This window comes from Bison bison, unplaced genomic scaffold, assembly GCF_000754665.1.
Source record: "Bison bison bison isolate TAMUID 2011002044 unplaced genomic scaffold, Bison_UMD1.0 scf7180017864235, whole genome shotgun sequence".
NCBI classification, from domain to species: domain Eukaryota; kingdom Metazoa; phylum Chordata; class Mammalia; order Artiodactyla; family Bovidae; genus Bison; species Bison bison.
This window is the reverse complement of record NW_011494807.1, coordinates 4957415-4982224: the sequence shown is the minus strand read 5'-3', so window position 1 is coordinate 4982224 and position 24810 is coordinate 4957415. Positions and strand designations below refer to the sequence as shown.

The 24810-nt window shown below is 42.9% G+C and overlaps 1 protein-coding gene across 1 annotated transcript in view; it reads left to right on the top strand.

The window, feature by feature from the left end:
• Positions 1-20694, top strand: part of ZNF608 (zinc finger protein 608) — a 106772-nt gene extending 86078 nt beyond the window's left edge. Inside the window, 7 exon segments of the mRNA XM_010846309.1 lie at positions 10443-10530; positions 11037-13479; positions 15109-15526; positions 16097-16269; positions 17629-17782; positions 19625-19706; positions 20265-20694. Of these exon segments, the coding sequence (XP_010844611.1) occupies positions 10443-10530; positions 11037-13479; positions 15109-15526; positions 16097-16269; positions 17629-17782; positions 19625-19706; positions 20265-20271 (3365 nt within the window). The 3' untranslated portion in view covers positions 20272-20694.
• The last annotated feature ends 4116 nt before the right edge of the window (positions 20695-24810 follow it).

Here is a 24810-nt window from a genome sequence, read left to right as displayed (position 1 = left end):
TGCTCCTCCTTCTCCTGCTCCTGCCTCAGGGGAGCACTGGGTAAGAGACAGACGGGAGGCATTGGATAAGAGACAGACGGCAGCCTGCATCAGGAGCCAGGGGACCGGGCTGGTGTCTGTTGAATTCCTGGCTTCCTGCGCTTTTCTTCCCCTTTAGCCCCAGAGACCCCTCTTTTAGGGGCAGTGGTGTTGAGGGGAATGTCCTGCCTTCAGGATAGTCTGTCTTTGGTCTGGTTTTGCTGGTCTATTTCCCTGCTTTTCAAGTTGCAGAAACAGCATTGTGGAGATCCTGGCTGTAGAAGTTGTTAGCTGAAAAGATCCTGTAATTAATATTAAGTACAGGAAACGACTGGGCCTGATGATTTGAAAGGCCTGCATTCTTTCAGTTGCTTATCTTCAGTGGCCCGAGAGGCTGCAAGTGGGAGTGTGTAGAGGCTATTTCCTTCTCCTCCTGGGGGGATGCTGGCCATGTGCTGTCTGCCCAGGGCCCCTCCTGCATTGCTGTCTCCAAAAATAACCCTCTTAAAGGAATGATGTGTTAAGAGGTAATAAAATAACAACCATATCCTTATCATGGCTCATTGAAGGCCTCCTTCAGTAAATACTTACCAAATACCTTCCTCAAACTTTGAAACGCTTTTATTTAAAGGAAGAAAAGAAATTATTTCCCAACAAGCTAATAATTGAGGCTTGTGAGCCTGGATTGGGGGAGGGGAGGCGATTCTGTTACTGTTGGCATTGAACCCTCGTCTTCCCAGGGAGAAAGAGAGGCAAGAGCGGAGGCCTGGGGAGAGGTGAGACATCATTCTCCTATTCTAATGAGGAAATAGTGCCTCAGAAAAGGAGAGGGTGCAGAGAAACCTGCTGGCACTTGAAGTCATTCATTTAAGTGCATCTTGATTTCACATAAACCAGTGCCTGCCTGCCAAGGAGCAGAAGTCCAAGTTAAGAACTTTGCCCCAGAAACTCAGAGTGGTGCTATTGCTTACTTCCATGTTATCAAGCCTCAAGGGATACCTTACTGAAACATTCCATCAAAGACGAGAAATGAAACCTCTTTGTACAAATGTGTACATGTGTGCGTATGTGTGTACATATACTCCACACGTGTACCTGTTCAGTTAATGCATTTAAATTGCCCTAAATGTCTGTCTCAGAGACTGTTTTTTTCTGTTCCGTCTCTTTTTTCTCCCTTCTGCCTCTCCCGCTCCTTCATCTTTTATCTCTTACCTGTTGTGTTTTGACTGAGCCTTAATGGATCACAGCCTGAAAAGCGTCTTCTTGGGACACGAAGGGTGATTTTTGATGCAGCCTACATAAGTGTTTGTGACTTGCTGCCCTTGTTGAAGCAAGCTAAGGGGCCTGTCCTGTCTGCAACCCACAGTCCCAACTGTGGCATCATCACCTGTCCGGCTGTCTGTCCCCAAGCTGGGACTTGGCACAGAAACTAGTAGCGAAACTGCCTAAGGAGCACCGGCTATATATTGTGGTGTTAATGGCTGGTGTATTTGATCTAAGTGTGTTTGTGTGTGTGTGTGTATGTGTGTATATACATATTTAAAACTAGCCTCAAGCCATTAAGCACAGTGTTGCTTTAGGATGTATGTGTCTGCCTAACTTAAAAGCAATTTTTTTTGTAGTTATTACTGATCATATTTAAAATGACACCTATAAACTATGAAACTTGCTAAAACATAAGCACTGATTATTAAAAGAAGTAAAGCACCTCTTATGTAAATATTATTTGGGCTCTAATGATCTACTGATCTAAAGTGTTTTGATTTTTTTTTTTTAATTACATTTTGGGCTCTCAAAATTTTCATGAGTGCTGAAACTTGCGTAATTCTTGGTAGTGAAAATACCGTCATCATCCGTAGGCAGTGCAAGCTTCCATGCAAATATGTGGGGTGGTATTTCTGTGTTCCCCAGGGGTGCCTGACACAAGCCTTATTCCTGCTCCCTCTTTGTACCCACAAGACTTATTCACAGGCCATTGTGTTTTCTAGAAGTGGAGAAGGATAATGTTTCTAGGGAAGCGAGAAAAGAAAAGCAGTGAGAGCTTCTTTGCGCTGACCAGTCAACTGGATATCGACCACCTGTCTTCACAGGAAAGAAATAGATGGCAGTGAATAAGCGAGAGTCTAGTTTTCCAAGAAGCTCAATGATTTTCCCAAATCAATACAGCTCATCAGGCCTCAGAACAAAGGCTGCAGGGGAGGCGACAGTGATGGAAGTGGCTCTGTGTTCTTTTGTGTATTAAACCATAAGACCCATGGGGAAACAAGGTTTCTTTAGCCAGTGGTTTTTTTGTTGTTGTTCCTTCTTTTTAGAGCTTATTCTATGTATTTTGGGTGGCGAGGGTGGGGAATCCTTTCAGGTTTTTGTTTTTTTTTTTTTAAGATTTCCATAGATTGTATCCTGATGATAAAATGGACTTTTTAAAGAGATAAGCTAGTCAAGTAAGAAAGATCCCGTCTTTAAAAATGTAGATTAGAAACAGCATTTTGCAATTGCTTCTTGGTATTGGTTTAGCGTATTTATTTGGATTAAGGTCTTAGATTTTTTTCTTGTTATTTATGGACGGGCTTTAGATGAACCAAAAAGAACTGTCTCAGTGTTCAGATTAACCTGTGGCAAATAAAGAATCATAAGTCTCCTCCCATAAATGAACCTTGTTCTTAATGTCCTGAAAATAACACCAAACCCTGCGAGGAATGCTGAACTGTCATCGGAGAGGTTATAATTAACATAGATAGAGTGGTGGCAACATTTTCCAGCCCTCGACAGAGAACATTTATCCAAACCAGCAATCTTTAGCCCTTCAGTCCTTTAATCTTTAAGCTCACTGTGCTTTCATAAAGCTGGACGTGAACACCAGAGCAGTGTGTCTCTGGGGTTTATGATGGGGGTGGCAGCACACGAGGGTATAAAGTGTTTCATTGCACTTCCCCTTGTTAGTGCTGCCCTATCTCCCAACTCCATTGCCTCCACTATTTGTTCAGATAAAGCCCAGTGTTCAGGGTGACTAATCGCAGCACTGTGTTCCAGATGGTTTGATTACAGGATGTGGTTAAAGTGGCTCTTCAAACATTCAGCCCAGCAGTAGAGCTCTTTAAAAAAAAAAAAAAAAAATGGAATTTTCTGGCCACGTGACTCTTACTTTTCTGGTCCTGATGCTCTCTGTATCCTTAGCAGAGGTAATAGCAAATAGTCCCTCTTCTGTTTGTTAGGTGCCTCATTGGCAATCCGATTGTGAATTAAAATCCCCCCCAAAGTCTGCTTTCCTGTGTAGCTCAGTTGGTAAAGCATCTGCCTGCAGTGCGGGAGACCTGGGTTCAATTCCTGGGGTCGGGAAGTTCCCTTGAAAAAAGGAAATGGCAACCCACTCCAGGCAGTAGTCTTTTTGCCCGGAGAATCCCATGAACAGAGGAGCCTGGCAGGCTACAGTCGGACGCGACTTAGTGCTATCTTTCTTTCTTTCCAAGAATGATAAACTCCACTTTGATCTTTGAAGAAGACCTATCTATAAGGCTGGAAGCTCTGAAGCCGGAAAAATGAATAAGTGTACTAGACAAGACTTGGCTTTTTAAATAGAACCCGTGTTGGATACAATAAAACCAGCACAACAAAATATGAGAGGGAGGGCATTCAGTACAGAGGAGAGGTGATAAATGTTACCTTGTACAGTAGTCACGCTGTCTAAAAAGAGTTATGTGATATCCTGAATATATGAACTTTATTCTGTACTTAGGAAACAGCATATTGTGACATATTTATTATCACTCATGTTTTCTCCTAGGGGAGAAAAAAACATATATATGCACACACACACATATACATACACACACAGAAGCAAAGAAATGTATAAACTTAAAAAAGATGGTGCCATAAACGGGTTCCATTTTGGTATTATTGCAGTGACATTTCCGTTTCCTGCACAAGCACACACCCTGGTCGTCCAGATGTGGCAGTCTGAATAAGAGGGCCAAGAAACGATGTCAGAGACCAAATTTGGCATTTGCACTGCTTGGCAAAGACTTCTGTCCCAGGGATGAGGCACTTTAAAGACTCTGCAAGAGTCTTTAAATTGTAATATAAACAGAGTTTGGCTGATCCACTGGGAAATCAGGCATTTGCCCAGTTCTTGAGGAAACATCTTCACAAATCACCAGAAACAGTAATTCATAAACCGTATTTATAACATCTTCAGAGCAAAATCTCTCCACAGAGCGTTCCCATCATCTTTAAACTAGTGGAAGACGATGCTTATTGAAAAAGTATGTAATCCTGAAAAGAACACACTGGGTAGTGTCCTTGCCTGGAGAATCCCAGGGACGGGGGAGCCTGGAGGGCTGCCGTCTATGGGGTCGCACAGAGTCGGACACGACTGAAGCGACTCAGCAGCAGCAGCATTCAGATCTAGATTTTCTTCAGTCATCATGTAGTAGTCTCTGGGAGTTGCATGAACTCCCTCCACGTGCTGGGCACTGTGCCCATGGGTACGGTAGGTGCAGGACACTGCTCCTGTTTTCAAGGAATGGAGTCTGGTTGGAAGAGACAGGCCTCTTGTGTGTATGAGTGGAGTAAGTTGTTAAAGGGACCATGTAGTTTAAGTTAAAACAGTCTCAGCAGTATTCAAACAGTAAGAGTTTATTTGCTGCTCATCCAGCGTGGACTGAATTCAGTGTTCCTATTGGATGGGGGCTCTCTTTGTCTTAGGCTCCTGGCTAAAGCAGACTCTACCATCCTCTTGTGACTTTCAGAGTCACCGTGGTCTCTGTCCCAGCCAGCCAGGAAGGTGAAGAAATCAGAGGAATGTGCGTGGGAGATTCTTCTGGGCTAATCCTGGCAGTGGCACCTATCAGTTCATTTGCCTTTTACAGAACTGAGGGACAGGGCCCTATCTAACCCACAGGGAGGCTGAAAAAGCTGCTAGCTGTGGACACAGAGGGAAAGCATGGATTCTGGGGGCCTCCACTGGGGAGAGCGTTTGGATGGAATGCAGTGGGGACCCAGGAGGAAGTAACCATTTTTTAATGATGTACAAGGTCTTTGTGTCTGGAGAAAATTCATGAAAGAGTGAACGTTAGACTTGGTCTCTGTGTGTTAAGTCACATCAGTAGTGTCTGACTCTTTGCGACCCTGTGAACTGTAGCCAGGCTCCTCTGTCCATGGGATTCTCCTAGAGTGGATTGCCATGCCCTTTTCCAGGGGATCTTCTCAACGTAAGAATCGAACCTGTGTCTCTTATGTCTCTTGCATTGGCAAGTGGGTTCCTTACCACTAGCCCTACCTGGGAAGCCCAGTCTCTGGTTCTAATTTATTAGAAGCCTTAACTTGCTTTGGGAATTTGGGTGAGTCCATCGAAAGTTTTATTTTTTACGCCCACCTCCCCCCCCAGGGCAGTTAAAAATGTGGTATCAAGAATGATTGAAGAAACTCATTTATGCTGGAGGGAAAAAAAGAGGACAACACGAGGTGAAGGGAGTGTTGACATGGTCATTGTCCTTGTGTGGGTGAAAGGCTGTCAAGGGGACTGTCTCTAGGGTATCAGAAGGCACAGCCAGAACTTAGGTGTTCAAAGACAGATTTTAGTTCAGAAACAGGAGCGTCTTTCTAACAAGATGACTAAAAAATAATGGAACAGTCCTAGATACCAGTGAGAGCTTCTCCAACCCCTATCCCCTGCCCCTTTAGAGTTGAAGCACGAGGGAAAAGGGACCCACAAATATGAGGCCTTGTTCCACCCATTGACCTTTCACCCTTCAGTACCTTGTGACCTATAGGTTTCTACTCTTATCAACTTCCCTTTCCATATCACTAGCTCAGATGCCCAAAGCAAGTCTTGTTTAGTTATCTCTGCTTCGGTTACCTAGAGCAGTCAGATGAGGCCAGGGTTAGGATTACTGGTCTAGGAGCCTGGTTGCCTAAGACTTCTCTCTGAACAGGAACTTTAGGCAGGGCAGTTACTGTGAAAGTCTCATGCTGGGTCTAGTTGAATAAGATGGGTTAAGGGACTTACTTTCTAGTATGGGTAATATGCTAACTATACTTCCACTTCTGGAATAGCAGGTATGCTTATGTTCTGTTTGCAGACTTTTAGAAGTGTAAAGTCTGGATGGAGTTACAGGCAATCTATAGCTGATTCCATAGCACTAAATAGATTCCTGCTGCTGCTGCTGCTGCTAAGTCGCTTCAGTCGTGTCCGACTCTGTGCGACCCCGTAGACGGCAGCCCACCAGCCTCCCCCATCCCTGGGATTCTCCAGGCAAGAACACTGGAGTGGGTTGCCATTGCCTTCTCCAATGCATGAAAGTGAAAAGTGAAAGTGAAGTTGCTCAGTGGTGTCCAACTCCTAGCGATCCATGGACTGCAGCCTACCAGGCTCCTCCGTCCATGGGATTTTCCAGGCAAGAGTACTGGAGTGGGGTGCCATTGCCTTCTCCGAAATATATTCCTAGTGTTGTATATACCCTGTAGATGTACAATAAATGCTTAATGGGCCTGACCATCTCTCTGGGATCACTTAACTGCTAAGTGTTGACAAGAGGAGATAATAGAACGCCATGAATGTCGAATCCTTATGGGACCTCAGGGCTCTTTTGGCTTGTAGAGATAGGGAAGGGGCTCATGTTATAGAACGCAGATCACCTTCTTATTAAAGTGTCTTGTAGTGGTAATGCTTTGTGGGGGCGGCAGCTTAGATTGTGCATTAGGATCTAAGACATACCCTTAATACAAGGAAGAAAACTCTATGTGGGAAGCACACCCAGACCACCAATTGCTCTTTTCAGCTTTATTTTTTCTTCACTGGTAGTAATCTTAAGATATTTTTCAAATATAAAGTATTACAGGGCAGGCATTATTAGCATTTTGAGGAAAATCCATGCCCAGTCTGTGGGTGGGAAAAGTGAAAGTGTTAGCTGCTCAGTTGTGTCCAACTCTTTGGGACTCCGTGGACTGTAGCCCAACCAGGTTCCTCTGTCTATGGGATTCTCCAGGCAAGAATACTGGAGTTGTAGCCATTCCCTTCTCCAGGGGATCTTCCCAACCCAGGGATTGAACCCAGGTCTCCTGCATTGCAGGCAGATTGTTTACATCTGAGCCACCAAAGAAGCCCTATGTGGGTAGGAAGGGAAGATGATCAATCTAGTGGGATACTTGAGATGATAAAGATGGAAAGGACTTGTACAGTGTCCCCAGCACCTGACAAATTGGCAAGATGTTTGAAAGAATAAATGTGCAGTAAAATTAATTCTTTTGGAATAAATGTACATTTATTTTTGGTTTATGTGAGAAAAATAACCATACCCAGATTTCTAAAATTTGAACTTTTAAAAGGACTCATTGTCACAAAAGTATAGTCTGTTTTGTATCACCACGGGTTAGAAAGTGTTCAAGATGTGGTGACTTCAAAAAGATAAGTCCTTTATATGCTTTTTTAGAGCTCAACACTACCTTTGTACTTGGCCGCTCACAATAGGATGTTGTCTGAACATAGACTTCCTGACAAAGAAACAGTACGCTTTGTAGTTTATATGAGAAGCGTTCCTTAAGCCCTCATTCCCATGCAGAGCAGATTGGGCTGCATAAACATGTGCATGCCTGTATTCCGCACATGAATTCTAGGCTGACATAAATATTCCATGACATTGTGAAGTGGATTGTGCATATAAGGGAAAAGTAGACCAAACACACGTATTTAATTAGAGAAACTATTCAGATCTTCCTGGGATTAGAGCATTTATTTCAGCATCTTTTAAAATATGGAGGGATTCTAGGAAAATTAGCCTAACTTATTGAGGCCCTTTTAGGTTGAAAATGGGCATTTTTTTAAAAGAATTTTATTCCCACCAAGTGCTAAGAATGGTGATTGTTACTTGTACTTAGGTAAGTGTGGCATCTAGAAATAGTATCAGGCGATGGGAATAGTTTTGCAGTGTGGAAGTTGTTTCGCCTCTGATAGCTTCACCCGATAACCCCACATACTCAGTGATTAACTGCTGCATATTGGGGTCCCGTCCTCTCCGGCTCCCAGGTTTCCCTTTGTCCTGTTCCAAGACCAGGAATTCGATGCTGAGGGTGGTGTGCAGGCTGGTGTGCTTCGTGGAGCATCTCTGCGTGGGTCGTGGTGGGAAACTCAGCGCGGTCACGTGGACAGTAGCCTTTCATCACACGGACCAGCCCGCATTGATTTATGGAGCTGGGCAGCCCGCTGTCCCCAAGAGAACCCCGGCTTGGGGAGCGTGCCCCGGCCTCGTGGACGGTCCACCGCTGCGGCAGCCGGGCCGCCCCCTCTTCCCCTGGCGATACTTCTTTATCCCCAGCCTTTGCTCCGGGCGGCCGCCCTTGGCTCAGCCAATCAGACGCTGGCGTTCCCAGCAGGCACCGGCCAATCCACGGCCAGCATTTGCTGGAAACGCGAAACCCTTAGGGGAAAAGCAATAACAAAAGCCTTTCACTGCAGACAAATGTTAAGTGTCTGTGCAGACTTTTCCTGTTTTTAATTTTATTACTGTAAGAATGGAGGGTTTGTTGTTTCTTTCATGTTTCCTTTCAAGCAATTTTAATTATACATTTGTGCTACATCAGGGACTCAGGAACGCAGTGATTCAGCCTATTGCATCTAAAGCTAAAATGCAGTAACCTTCTGGCAATACAGATATATTCCTGCACTGTAAATATAGCTGACATGCTAAAGAATTTTAAGCAGCTGCAAAGGTCTTTGACACCACACACAGTGCCCCAGAGAGCAGATGATGAGAAAAGCAGCTCCGTCTTCCCCTTCGCCTTGTCTCCACCCCCTCCCTTTTCCTGAAGGGTTGTGCTCATAAAGAATCCTTTCCTCCAATTGTTCTGTCTTGTGCACATTTTTACCAAATGCCTAATTACCATTGACTCTCATCTCAATAAGCATTTTTATACTCAATGACTTGAGTGTGTTTTTTTTTTTTTTTTTTTCCTGTGAAGGAATTAGAATGGAATCAACTATGATTTGAGGAAATGCTTACTTTCCTTCATGTAATTCCCCCGCCTCCCACCACCTCCATTGATATAGTGAGTAAATTCAGCTGTCACCTAAGTAATAGTAACACAGACCATATGGGAAACAATTTTTAAATCTCTTTTTGGGACTTTTGAAAGAAATCCTTTCTTCCCCACTACTTGAGTCCCAACTATCCAAATATTTTACTTGCTATTAAAGACATTCCCAAGGAAATGAGTCTTACCTTGAGAGGTGTCCCTTACCACAAAGGAGTTCAATACAAGTTCTCTGCAGAATTCAAATGGCAGTGAGCAAGTGTGTAAACCAGCTAGAAATAGACTTTGAGTATTGTCTCTTGGTGTTTCCAAGGAAGAAGGAAGACTGGTGGTTTATAGAAACTAAGACACACTTACTTTCTTTCTTTACCCTAATAGTTTATATATGTCTCAAAAGCAAAATCTACCTCCTTTTAATGTGTGCTTTTAAAGAAATGAGTTTGTTTTTTTTTTTTTTTTTAAGGCACTTGTCCTCTGGAGAAATAAAGAGGATGTTATATTTTGTTTCCCTCTGACATTTGGTATACTAAGTGCACTTAAGTTAGTAATTCACAGATGCAGTGCTAAATTAAATTGTCTGCAGAGCAGTTGGGAAAAGCAGAATGGCTTGCAGGAAACAAGTGTGTTGGTTTTGAGGGTTTGTTTTTTTTTTTTTCCTTATCCTCCGTGGCAAATGCTTACTAAAGTTGATTCTAAAGATAACCCCAAGAGCAAACCTATTGTGTACATACATTTTCTTAAGAGGGCTATTTTAGGAGTCCTTAATATGAAACAAGACCAAACAGTGAAATAGATACCATACTAAGGCTAATTCTTGTCTCACAAAGCCAGAGAGGAGAGGATTAGGAAAAATAAATCATAGCTGATTGTCTCCTATCTGAACTCCAAGCTCCCTCTTGCATGCACATCATTTTTTTCCCTAAATAAAAATCACCATTATTTTATTTTGTTGAATTGGAAACAAAACCGATTCCTTTCAGTCACTTTCTGTTTTAAGCACTGGTAACTGGCGCTTAGTTTTTGTTGGCTGCTTGCCAAACGAAAGCAATTATGTGTAATAATAGAAAAATTAAGAGGTGAGTGTTGCTGTTTTACAGCAGGACATGGCAAAAACCATTTCCTTCTGTCAGCAGTATCTTGATTACCCTCTCACACACAGCCTTACCCTTTTGTACCACACAAGTATGCTCATGAACACACGCGCACACACACACACACACAATTTCCTGTGGGTTTTTGCTTGAGGTCACTGAAACCAGAAAGAGGAAGAATGCAAACCACAGCTTTTGAAAGCAAATGAGAATAGAGCTCTGCTGGTAAAAAGAATAGTAATAATAAATGAACTGGAAATAGGGTAATTTGTGCTAACCTTGGTCCTTCTTCACTCCCCACTCCTGCAGGTGTCCTAGTGGTCAATGTCACGTGGAGGAACAAGACTTACGTAGGGACCTTACTGGACTGCACCAAGCACGACTGGGCCCCTCCCAGGTAGGCACAGGGCCTTTGATTTCAGCCTCTGTCTTTCTCTCCTCCTCCCTCGTCTTCCCCTCTCCTTCTCTGTGCAAGGAAACAACAGAGAGAGACTAATAATACTTGAAAGGCAGGTTGTAATTGAAACCAAGCAAAAGAGCAATGAGCAATTCAGGGTTGAACACAATAAAATGCAGATGCCACATTGCTTGTTTTTAGGGTGATCGCTAGTTCCTGCCCCTCCTCTATCTCCTTTGTTTTCTTTTTGTCAACACGGGAATTTGAACTGCGTTGGAAGCTTAGCTAGCTGAGCTGGTTTTCTGAGGAAGAACATAAGCCATTGGTAGCCTGATCTGTCCTAGGTATTGAAATTGTCAGTGGAAGAACTGGGTGTCTTTTCCTCATCTGGGCCCAGCCGTCAAGCTGCTGGGGTGTTGACTGCTCTTTACCACATTGCATGCCTCATGATTTCACCTGGCTCCTTTGGAAATGCCCATTTTGACGGCTGTTACTTGCTTCCCTAGGTTCTGCGAGTCACCAACCAGCGACCTGGAGATGAGAGGGGGCCGAGGCCGAGGGAAAAGGGCGAGGTCTACCGCAGCTGCCCCGGGCTCGGAGGCCAGCTTCACAGAGTCCAGAGGGCTGCAGAACAAGAACAGAGGCGGGGCCAATGGGAAGGGGAGGCGGGGCAGCCTCAACGCCAGCGGGCGGAGGACACCCCCGAATTGTGCTGCTGAGGACATCAAAGCCAGCCCCTCCTCCACCAACAAAAGGAAAAACAAGCCTCCGATGGAGCTAGACCTGAACTCCAGCTCCGAGGACAGTAAGCCCGGGAAGCGTGTCCGCACAAATTCCAGAAGCACTCCCACCACCCCTCAAGGGAAACCAGAGACGACTTTTTTGGACCAGGGCTGTTCTTCTCCCGTGTTGATTGATTGTCCCCACCCAAACTGCAACAAAAAGTACAAGCACATCAACGGCCTCAGGTACCACCAGGCTCATGCCCACTTAGACCCAGAGAACAAGCTGGAGTTCGAACCAGATAGTGAGGACAAGATCTCAGACTGCGAGGAGGCCTTGAGCAATGTGGCGCTGGAATGCAGCGAGCCAAGCACAAGTGTATCAACTTACGAGCAGGTGAAGGCGCCAGTGTCCCCTGGCTCAGGGAACCCCCCCGGCACCCCCAAGGGAAAGAGAGAGCTCCTGAGCAATGGCCCAGGTTCTGTTATTGGAGCGAAGGCTGGGAAGAATTCTGGCAAAAAGAAGGGTCTTAACAATGACCTCAATAATCTTCCAGTCATCTCCAACATGACAGCCACCTTAGACAGCTGCTCAGCAGTGGATGGCAGTTTGACTGTGGAAATGCCCAAACTGGAAGCAGAAGGATTAATTGACAAGAAAACCTTGGGAGAGAAAGAAAAGGGCAAAAAAGCCAACAATTGCAAAATGGACAAAAACCTCTCTAAACTTAAAACTGCCCGGCCCATTGCTCCTGCCCCGGCTCCCACACCCCCGCAGCTAATCGCTATTCCCACTGCAGCCTTTCCAAGCACCACTACGGGGACCATACCCGGACTGACCACAGTTGTTCAGGCCACACCAAAGAGTCCTCCGTTAAAACCCATTCAGCCAAAGCCCACAATTATGGGGGAGCCCATCACCGTGAACCCAGCCCTCGTGTCACTCAAGGACAAAAAGAAAAAGGAGAAGCGAAAGCTGAAGGACAAAGAAGGGAAAGAGACGGGGAGCCCGAAAATGGATGCAAAGCTGGGCAAACTCGAGGATGCCAAGGGGACTGGGAAAGATTTATCCGGACATTTTTTAAAGGACCATCTCAGCAAGAATGAAGGGCTGGCAAATGGACTGTCCGAGTCTCAAGAGAGTCGGATGGCTAGTATCAAAGCCGAGGCTGATAAGGTTTACACTTTTACAGACAACGCTCCCAGCCCTTCCATCGGGAGTGCCTCAAGGATGGAGTGCAGCACTTTGGTGAATGGACAGGCGCCCATGGCCCCACTGCACGTGCTGACCCAGAACGGGGCCGAGAGTTCTGCGGCCAAGACGAGCAGCCCCGCCTACTCAGACATCTCCGATGCTGCTGATGACGGTGGTTCTGACAGCAGGTCAGAGGGCGTGAGGTCGAAGACCAGTTCCCCATCAGATATACTCTCTAGTAAGGATGGCTCTGTGAAAGGACATTCTTCAACGACAGCACAGTCATCTCAGATGAAAGAGTCCCACTCTCCCTATTACCATGGCTACGATCCTTATTATTCTCCCAGTTACATGCACCCTGGGCAAATGGGCGCCTCTGTAGCTGGGAATGGCGGGAGCACACAGGGAATGAAGATCAAGAAGGAGTCTGAGGAAGAGGCGGATAAGAAAGACAAAGCAGAGCAGCTCGAGGCTAAGAAAGTGGACCATAACCCTGCATCCTTACAGCCTCAGCACCAGTCGGTGATCACCCAGAGACACCCGGCCCTGGCTCAGTCACTGTTTTACGGCCAGTATGCCTACGGGCTCTATATGGACCAGAAGTCTCTGATGGCCACCAGCCCTGCCTATAGACAGCAGTATGAGAAGTACTATGAGGACCAGAGGCTGGCAGAGCAGAAAATGGCCCAAACTGGGAGAGGAGACTGTGAAAGGAAAAACGAACTCCCTTTGAAAGAGCTGGGCAAGGAGGACAGTAAACAGAAAAACATGCCATCGGCCACAGTCTCAAAAGCTCCCTCTACTCCAGAGCCTAACAAAAACCATTCTAAACTAGGGCCGTCAGTGCCTAATAAAACTGAGGAGACAGGTAAATCGCAGCTTCTCTCCAGTCACCAGCAGCAGCTTCAGGCCGACAGCTTCAAAGCTAAGCAGATGGAAAACCACCAGCTTATTAAGGAGGCTGTAGAAATGAAATCTGTCATGGACTCTATGAAGCAGACAGGTGTAGACCCAACCTCGAGATTTAAACAAGTAAGATTGGGGAGCGTGGCCCCCACAGGGAGAGAGCAGCCTGAGACTTGTACATGGCTGGTCTTGATCTGGTTAGAGTTCTTCACAGGAAATCAACCAAGGGTTCCTTAGGCTGGATTTCTCTTCTCTTGAAGTGTTTTAAGTGATTCTCTCAGGATTTCTTGTGTACCTCTGAAATGTACATTGCTCACTATTTCCTTGTCATGTTGTGTAGTAAAAAGAATCTTGGCTACGTGCTTTGCAGATTCATGTTCCCTGCCACTGACTGACTCTGATGAAGTCCCTTATTGTCTTACTGAGTCCAGAGTGAGGGAATTCTACCCTGTGGTGGCTGAGGTCCCTCTAACTCCAAGATTCTGAGTCTGAGAACTCAAATAATTTGTTCTTTTACATTTCCAAATTTATTTTGGCATCTTCTGGGGATATTAAGACAGGGTCCTTAAATTCACATTTCCTACGTATCTTTTTGATGAAACTTGGAGTGTCTTAGGGCGTCTAGACTTCTGTTTTTTGCGCTACATGAAGGGCCTCAAAGCAGGGGTTCAGTGCCTCTCGCTTGTGAGGAGTGAGGAGCTAGGGGGATGGGCCTCGGGCAGTCATCCCAGAGCCCCGCGGTCGGCCAGCTTGAGGTGAAATGTGCCGACACCTGAAAATCGGTCACCGTGAAACCACACATGTGCTAGCATTTTCTGTCACGATTCAGACATCCTGACTCAACTGTAGTCCCAGAAGTATTAATTCTGGTATTTCCCGGCACCCCAGCCCTCACTTAGAGGGGGCATATAGAGGTCCGCAGTGAACCAGAGCAACAGAATCCTTTCTTCATGCTCTTCTGCCCCTAAGCACCCAGTGGGTTTGTAGCGTGAATGGGATGGGTTGCAGGGGAGCCACAAAGGTCATTTTAAAGGCCCTCAGTTTCTCCACTTCTGGAGTCGAATCAGGCTGTGACACCACAGGGCTGCATTAGAACTGTGCAATTGGAGGGGCGGGGGGTGCATGTTATGGATGCCTTTGTTTACTATAGTAAAGCCATAATGTGTGGTGTTCATTTTTAATTTTGTTTGGATTAATGAACCGATCTGGTTTCTATTCAGCCTTGGCTACAGTGGATGAAGAAAGTGTATTAGGAAACCAAGAGTTTCCCCCTCTAAATGATGTTAATTGATACAATTACTTAAGCTATATTAAAACTTAAACAGTAGGTAAAACTTATCAGCTTGAGTTTTTTATATTATTTTTACCTATGTAAGATAGTAAGGGAAAAACGAGAGTTAGATTGAGTATGTCTGAGGGTGTTATTTAATGTTAAGAATTAACATTAACACCCCAGCTCTGAATTCCAGCCAAGCTAAGTTTTGAAGCCCAGCTCCACAAACTGGGCAGCATTGTGACCCTGATATTACTTGAGCTTTAAGAGCTTTGCTTTTGTCTTCTGTAAAAGAGATTATTAATCATGCCAGCCTTAGACATCATTCCTTCGTAAGAGGAGGCAGTAAAGCTCACAGTGTAAGCGTATAAATAAATGTTACCTCAGTATTAGAAGTAATAGTAATAGTGCTTTCATGGTGATGAATGAGTTTTTCTTAAAAATGTTAATTTTATTTTAATAAGTCTTTTTTCCAAAACCAGGATCCAGATACAAGGACATGGCATCATTATGTATACCAACCCAAATACTTGGATCCACAAAAGTCAGAAGAACTTGATAGAGAAAAGAAATTAAAAGAGGATAGTCCCAGAAAAACCCCCAACAAAGAGAGTGGTGTGCCCAGCCTTCCTGTATCATTAACAAGCATCAAAGAGGAGCCCAAAGAGGCCAAACGTCCTGATTCTCAGTCCTTGGATGAGGGCAAACTGAAAAACGATGATCGGAAGACTCCCGTGAACTGGAAGGACTCTCGGGGAACCAGAGTGGCTGTCTCCTCGCCCATGAGTCAGCATCAGTCCTACATACAGTACTTGCATGCTTATCCTTACCCGCAGATGTATGACCCCAGCCACCCTGCATACCGGGCTGTTTCTCCCGTCCTAATGCACAGTTACCCTGGTACGTGTCATGGGTTCTCACTGTATTGGAGGGAAGAGGCTGTGTTCAAGTACTAGCTGTTTTAAAACTCTGGATAAATTAGAGGCTTCAAGAGTGACATTTGTGGCTTGTTTTTAATGCTATTTAAAGACGTCCCTAAGGTGAAATGGAATTAATGGCAGATTTGTTTTTAGATGAAATGTCAAACTAGCTGTAGTTTCCATAGGATCTGATGGTCTGCTGTAGCTATGAGACTGACAGATATTTTATTGCCTAGGAATACATTCTGAACACTTACTGTCATAATCATTACAGTTATTGTTCTTTTGTCTTAATTGCACATGTAAACAGATGAAATGGCTGTAAGCTTGTTCTCTTTTAGAACCTCTGATCATCAGGATGGGTTAACTGGGAGAAGAGAATCGGAGAACCTCGATACAGTTTAAAGATGATATAGCCCATTCTTAATGGAATATTCCCTATTTTAAGATCTCCGACTCTTATCCCAAATTCATGTAACCCAAATGGTTTGTTGTTTTTGTTTAAAGATGTCGTTCGTAACTTGATGTGGCATTTGTTGTATGTCTGCAGGGGCCTATCTCTCTCCAGGATTTCATTATCCTGTTTATGGGAAGATGTCAGGGAGAGAAGAGGCAGAGAAAGTCAATACCAGCCCTAGCATCAACACGAAAACAGCCACTGAATCGAAAGCACTGGATTTGCTCCAGCAGCATGCCAACCAATACCGCAGCAAGTCTCCTGCTGTAAGCTTCCTTTTGTTGTCACTTAAAAGCACTGTGTTTTAAGGGGAAAGGGGACAAGCGAGAGAACAGTCTTGAAATATAAATGGCTTTGGAACCCAGCTGTGATTTAAGAATGCTGTTTTGTTTTGTGTTGTTTCCTAATAAGGAAAGAATGGCATGTTTAAAATAAGATGCTTTCACACACGAGGGGAAAAAATGTTAAAGCATGTATGGTAGTAGCAGCCTCTTCTGTTGGAAAATCTGTTACCTTGCTTACCCAGGAGGATGCTAGTCAGCCAGACATTGAAATTCATAGGAACCAACCTTCGGTGCAGAATACTTCTGATGCACTCATGTGCTGCTGAGCCGCTTGGCTAAAGAGTGTTGACTGCATCCGTTGTGCTTCGACATTGACTCCTCCACACATCCCTGTAACTCTGCTAAGGTGATTCAGACATATGTCTTTGTGAAAGATGGCTCTGCTTCCCCACCCCCTGCAAAGAAAGTCCCAGAGACTATTGGGAAGAGAGAAAATACAAAGGATGTGGTAGTTTGGGTCTAGAAAAAAGAAGGTTGGAAAGATTAAATATAGGCTTTGTGATGTGTATCTGCGTGTGTCCTGAAACTCAAAAGAAGCTTAAAAGAAAATGATTTATGCATCTTTTAACTGTAAGCACTCCTAGTATAAAGTTTTTTTTTCAAGTAAGAAAAAGAGCTTTAGTGAAAGGCTGATTAAGTTCAAATGAGTAAAAAATGTCTCAGAAACACAGGATCCTCAGTCAAATTATGATTTTAGAGGACTGGAACTTCTCTGAGTGTTCAAAGATGGAAAGATTTTGGAATTCTTCCAGAGGCACAGGGCAATGGTTTCATGCGCTTGATATTGATGTAATATATAGTATTAGGATGTATGTTCTCAATGGAGCTCAATATAAAGATAGGTTTAAAATTGTGAGATACATTCTCCTCAGAAAATGTAGTTAAAATAGAATAGTCATCAGAAAACTTGACCTTAAAGAAGTCTCTGCAACACCTTCTTCTCCTTCATCCCTATGTGAAACTTGTTTTTAGAAAGAAATTGGGTCAATTCTAAACCTGCAATTATGAATGGGAATAGAGAAGTCCTGTTATTTCACTCATTTGAGAAAAATGTTGATATTGCTTTGGCTCAGAGCAGGACTATAGTGTTGGCTTAATTCCAGTTGAAATGCATGTCTTTTGAAATGATTTACCATTAATAAAGAATTTCTAAGAGTCTGTGTATTTACTTGTTTAATATTAGGAGTACCCACTGCTGAAGGGACCAAGGAGGTTTACTACGCCCCTCCAAATTGTTGCTCAAAGGATTAAGGGGGGGAATCTCTGTCTTTTCTTTTGCAGCCTGTGGAAAAGGCCTCAGCTGAGCGGGAGCGGGAAGCCGAGAGGGAGCGGGACCGCCACTCCCCCTTTGGCCAGCGGCACCTGCATACTCACCACCACACCCACGTGGGCATGGGGTACCCACTCATCCCTGGGCAGTACGACCCTTTCCAAGGTCAGCAGCTCCATTCTCCTTGTGCCTTTATTCATCCTGCTTTGAAAAACAGTTTCCAAAACTGCCTTTCTTGTCTTCAAATGAAAAGGTTGAGCTTTGAGTTAATTAGCTCTGGGGTGGAATTTTAACACTTCTTTCCTGGTATATCCTTGGGACACAGCTAAGGGTATTCCCACATCTCTGTGTGTTTTGATGAGACGTGCAGTGGCTACCACTTAATAATTGTCACTTATTGATGTTATTGGTGGTGGGCAGTGTCTGGGGCACCAAATATAACAATCAGAAGATCAGATAGCTGCTTCAGGAAAAGTGTAGAAGACAGGGAGGGATGGTGGGAGGCTTTGGTGAAATGACTTCCCTTGATCTCTTCAGGCCTCCAAGTTGCTCCTTTTCCCAAGGAAGTAAAGGGAGTCATGCGGTCAGGGTCAACACTCTTTATAACCTAATCCTGAGACTTCCAGCCCTTTGCTATTGAAACGTGGAGTAAAGAGGAGAAACATTTTTAAAAGCCATAGCACTGACATGAGGAACCACAGACAGTTCGTGGTGTTTTAGCAGATTGTCCTAGCTCTGTCAGCTCATGGCCTGGGCAGGGAGGGGCAATATCTTTACCAGTAGAGCACTTGCTAGGACCTTGCTGTCTTAGCTTTGACTGCAGTAACAGAATACCATAGTCTTTATGGCTTTAAACGACAGAAATGTATTTCCTCATAGTTCTGGAGGCTGATAGTCTGATACCAGGGTGCCAGCATGGTTGATTTCTGGTGAGAGAGCTCTCCTCTTGGCTTGTAGATGGTCACCATCTTGCTTATGTATTCCTGTGACTTCTTGGGGGACCAAGAGGTGGGGGGAAGAGAGTTACTATCTCTTCTTAAGGGACACTAATCCTTCAAGATCAGCGCCTTACCCCTAGGACCTCATTTAACCTTAATTACTTCCTGTATAGGTCCAAATACAGTCACTTTGGGGGTTAAGGCTTCCACGTAGGAATTTTGAAAGGGCACAGATTGAACTGTGGACAAGTATCTGTTTGCCAGGTTCCTTCTTACTCTGCTGTCTGAATACGAGATAATACATTTGAAGGTATTTCCAAAAGTAGGAAGTGCTGTCCAAATGTGAAAGGGTCATTTTAATTTATTCATTCCATGTTACTTGGTGTCAAATAGTGGTGTTAAAGAAACCATAGAGAACATAGAAGGAGTCATTTCCTCAGGGTTTACTTTTATTTCCTCTATCTTTTTTCCATGATTGTTTTCTATAGAATTTAAAAGAATTTCCTATTAGGCAACTTCATGCCATTTGGATCTATTATATTCTCTTACTGCTCCCCTGCTCTTGCAGGGTGAAAGTTAAGACTGTTTCTAAGTTCAATTCAGTGATTCCATGTACCTTATGGGATGCATTGTGTTCAGTCACTGGGGAAAACGTTAAAGTGATAAAAGTTATTATGAAAGTATTGTATTCTAAGCAAATAGCGTGGCGCTCCTATAATTCACTGTGACTTTTGATTCCTGTTGTTACCTGGTACCTATTATTTCTCCTGGGCTTCCTATTCAGAAATGCGTGCAAACCATTTAGCACCATGCAGAGCCAGAGAGATGGAATGCTGTATTCTCTTTGAATAGCTATTAAGAAAACCACAGAGTATTCAGTGAAGAGATGGACTCTGGTTAGACTGAGCAGTTTGTATTCTGTCCTTGCTACATGAAACATTTCGTGTGTGTGTGTGTGTTTACAAAGGCCAGATTGCTACTCCCTGGTCCGCAACCTTTCACCATTGGACCTGCATCTGCTCTTAACCTTTCTGAAAGTCACAGAAACCCTGCATTTTTCCCCCATTAGGCCTGACCTCTGCTGCCCTCGTTGCCTCTCAGCAGGTGGCTGCACAGGCATCTGCATCGGGAATGTTTCCTGCACAAAGAAGGTATGTATTTGGAATCAGCTTTCTAGATAGAGACGTCGTAATGGGTGGGAGGAAACAAGTGTAGGCTTTTTAGACCAAAACCTTAGCTCCTAAGGGTTTGATATTGTTGTAGTGAATGTACTTACTATGTCACCGTATTTCAGATGCAGCTTCTATACTGTGAACCTCATTTTTATAGCTGTAATGTACATTAGTAATTAACTGATCTGTTTCTTTAACAGTTCTTAAGTTGTCTTCAATGCTTGTTAAAACAATTCACTCTAACTCCCTTTGTTTTATTTTGTTTAAAAATGAAGTTGCAACTGAAGGTTTTTACTGTCATAGTGCTAAAGTGATGTTTGTTCTTTGATATTTTCAGTTACTGCTCAAGTTGTTTTAAAAAGGAAAATAATTTATTTTTCATGTTGTATATCATTACCCTTGTGTTCATTCACTTTCTCTGGGATTGAATTCCTTGAATTGAACAGAATTAAAATAAGTCTGTTGGTCTTACAGTTTTCTTATTCTCAGTGTCAAATGTGGATGGAACATTTGCTAAGGTTTTCTTTTCTTTTGCAGAGAATAACAAGATTGGAAATGTACGTTGTCATGTGACTGGATCACATGGGGAAGCGCTTATACAGACATCAGTTCCATGGTGTTAATTTGAAATGCCTTAATGGCAGGCAAAAACCAGTCATTTCATTTTTGTAAATTACAGATTTTATCACAGAGTAACAAATGTTGCTGTAATTAAACTTCTGTTTTATATATATATACGTATACATATATGTATATATACATATATATATATATATATATTCTTTACTTTTTGTATCAGTAACCAGGCTCGCACACACAGGGTCTGCTGCCAAGTCGCAAACCACTCAGTAAAGGAGATAAAAAATGTATTTGTCAAGTTGGAAAGTGTTAGCCTCAGAAGGCTGCTTACTTTCTTTTTTTTTTTTGCTTTTGCTTTTCAATTGTAAATAAATAATGTTATGTATCAGTGTGCCTGAACCTTGCATATCCTTCATATAATTCCCATGAACCCCTCAGAAAGGCTAACTGTGATGATGACACTTTGGTACAATTTAGATGTCTATATGGTGGCTCCTGTTAAGATGCATCAGTGTAAAATGTTCCTGTAGTCACTGTTCGTACTTGTGTATTGTGGAGAAAATACTTTTGGAAGGCATGGGGTTGCCAGTACCACAAAAACTGTGTTGTATATAATGTAAAGATTAAAGTGGGGAAATAATGAGCATCTGTGAATAATGAGGTGTCATTTTTGATAATCTTGAATGGCAAATAACCCAATAGCCTGCATACCAGAGACATCTGTGATTGTTCTATTACTTGAATAGTCCTGCAGTTTTTTGTTTTTTTGTTTTTTTAATGTTTACAATTATCCAGTTTTAGAAGAGAGAGACTTTAACGCCATTGCCTGGTTACTTGTTTTATGCTGTAATCTAGTTTATTTTATGTAAAATGTATATTGAATGCTTTCCTTTTTTATACCTGCCTTAAATAATTTGGCAATCAGAATTAAAAAGGTTTTTTTTTATATATATATAATGGCGTCTTGTCTGTCTCATATTATTTCTAGCTGGCTGATAATAATTCTTATTTTCAAAGAACAGTTCCTTAATATCTATGAAGGTCCAGTGTGTTAAGATATAGTACAGAGATATTAACTTTTCTTATATGATACCCAAGTTTAACAGCCAAATAGTGGATTTAATTCAGTGCATATATGTATCTTTATTGGGTATTTACTCTAAACATGAAATGTAGTATCACTACAGATTTCAGGTTTATGTGGTATGGAATGATAATTCCAGAGATGTTAGTCTTGTGGATATGTGAACAGTAGGTATAATGTATGAAAAGTTAGTCAGCTAGCCATTTGATTGACTTGTCATTAGATTGTTTTACTGGCATACATTATGCTGAATATACAGAATTAACTGCTTCCTCACTTTTTTCCCTTTCTTTGCTTCCCTCCTTCCCTTTCTCTCTTCCTTCTCAGCAAATTCTGTCTGAGCACCTACCTTATCCCAGGCACTGTACAGGTGCTGGGTTACAGCCATGAACAAAATTCCTGTTTGCACTTTCTAGTAGGTCTGGGTAAGCATAATAAAGTATGTAAGTAATATGCGGAGTATGTTAGATGGTTGATAAATGCCCTGGAGAAAAACAAAGTCTGGAAGTGGGCATGAGGGATTTGTGGGTGTTTATAAATAGAGTGATCGGGAAAATCTCTCTCAAGGAGATGAGGAAGCAGCCATGTGCATCTTTGGGGGAAAGCGCTGCAGTGAGATGCAAAAGCGAAGCCAAAGTCCTAAAAGTTGGGGTGTGTATCATGTGTTTGGACTGGTTGATGCGTCATCCCAGCTGTAAGTTTTAATGATTTTACTGTAATTGCTTATGATGGTTCTATCCCTTGGTTTCCTAAGCTGACAGATTTTGTCTTGTTGTATTTCGGTTAGTTCTACTGAGGGGCTTTTGCGTCGCATATGTATAGATATTTGCAATCAAAAATACTTGCTTTATTTTTGGAAGTCACCTGAAAATGGTTTTTGCTATGAATATCATCCAACATTTTTTATGGTGTTTTATCCCTATGCTTCAGAGGATTTCACCTATTTTTCCTCATTCTTTAAATTTATCAAATTTTTTCAGTTCTTAGACCACATCTTGATGTACCCTTGAAGACCTAATGTAATTTGTCTTATTTTGGTTAAACAAGTGTGATTTCTCTGTTCAGAATATCATTTGAAGTGTGACTTTTGGTTGCCTACATGTTGCCTCAGTTCTAGAACTGACTGAACAATTCACTGTCGACACAGAACCAGAACTAAGGTCAACTTACATCTTCACCAGCTGCATTATCATGTTCCTGATAGTGGCTGGGGAATACTGTGGATTCCTGGTGATTCTCCTGCCTTTAGTAATAATAAAAATCATATGGAAGCTCATCTCACCTGAGCTATACAGGAGTAGATACATGCTTATCACATAGGCTTTTAATTATACTTTTAGTTAGGTGCCTAAATAGATAGGATATAAACATGGACATCAGACCGTGCTTAACTCTTCTACTGTGATAAACAGGAGTACCGAGGAGTCCTGATAAATACAAAGATGTATATGACCAAAGGCACATTGCAACTTGAATAGACTCTCCCCGCAGGCTCTTACTGGAACAGTATTCATGACTGGTTTCCATTAGTCACTGAATGAAGTTTTGTTTCTTCCTCTTACTGTTACAGTGCTGTCCCTGCTGATGACAACATGAATCGCCAAAGGCCAGGGCTTGTTTATATTATGTGTGCCATTTCTCTGGCTGAGTACATAGTCAGGACTGAATGGTAAATTAAAGATTCCCAAAAGACAAGCCTACTTGGCTCTATTATATTACTATGATGAATCTGCCATTAATACGGTTCTAATTGTTTTACTTTTATAGACATAAAATCATTCCCCTTAGTGACTAATAATAGGGTTTATTGATTTTACTAAACATTATTCATTCCAGGCCTGCTCATATCAACTTGTCCTGAACATATGCAAAACGCCTGCAGTGCTAACACAGTGCAAATTAACTTCATGGAGAAATGAGACTGAAGAGTTGTTTACAGCTGTGGTCCCAGCGAATGCAGAATATTAAAAACAAGGTAATAGGCTCCATATAGAACCATTTGTTCCTAGATTAGGATCTCAGATGGCTTTTTCATGGAAACTTGCCATTGATGTTCAGCCCAGGTCATTAGCACTTACTGAGTAAAAAGGCTGGCCTTATGTATTCACCCTGACTGTGACCCTGATTTAGTGTGGTTTCAGCCCAAGGGTCTGAGAGTAACCAGAATGAATAGCTCTGATTGATACAGGATAAAACAGCAGTTTAAATGATAATTACTGGTCCATTTCATTCCCTCCCTGACTCTGAAAGAGACAAGACAGGCAAAGCCATTTATTACTGTTTTTGTCACTAACCACAGTCATCCATTCCCTGCTTCCTGCAGAAGCTTGAGTCATAAATGTTGTTTGCTTTCAGTTAACTTTAGGAGAGAAAACAGAGTGAAACCCACTATTAGCAGTGCCTCCATCATAGTTTCTTATTTTTCTTAACGGAATCACTCTCCAAAGCAGGGGTTCCCAGCCTTGGCACTATGTTCATTTTGGACAGTTGGCGGACATGTTCTTTGTTAGGGGTGGAACTGTGCACATTGTAGGGTGTTGAGCTAGGCTCTACCCTCCCGATGTCAGTAGCAACTTCGAACCACCCCACCCCAGGCTGTGACAGCCAGCTGGTCATGTGAAATTCAGATCTCCTGCCCACCTCCTCTCCCACAGATAGACTACTGTGCCTTCTTGTTTTCTGTTTCTTTAGAAGATATAAAAGCCAGCTGTGATGCCTGGTAATCTCATGAAAGTGTAGTGGGGGTGCTCACTTGACCAACATGGGCCCGATCTTCTAAAAACAGAGTTGGATGATCTAGGTTTTAACCTAATAATTAGTAGATTTTATAGACTAAAAATGAATTCAATCTAAAACCCATGTCTGAGGGCTGAATTTGACTCACAGCACCTCAAATTGGAAAATGCACTTTATGTATGTTGTTAAAAATCCTCACACCAGCTCTCTAAAATACATATTATTTTTCCCTGGAATGAAGACATTCCAGTTAGAAAACCTGGAGAAAGGAGTCATTCTTAAGAGGTTGCTGGGATTGAACTCAGATTTCCTTCCTACAAGGAGTACCATTTGATTCATGTACAGAAATACACTTAGGGAGCTTTCCAGATGCACTATACATTTCAGTGAAGATTTTTTTTTTAACTCAGACATTTGAAAATAAAATGAAAGGAAACATGACATACCTGGAAATTGAGAGGAAATAAAGCTCTCCAGGGCCATCGTGAACACAAGACACAGACGATGCCCGCGAGTGTGGTCCAGTTCACAGTCCAGGTTTCTGGTCAGGTGTATGGTGGCCTGCCCCACCTGCGGTCATTCTCATGGAACAGTGAGTAGCAGGTACACGTGGGGCCAGACCCCTTACCTGGGTCCATAGCAGAAATGACTAATCATTCCAACGCCCCAGCTTCACATGGGTGA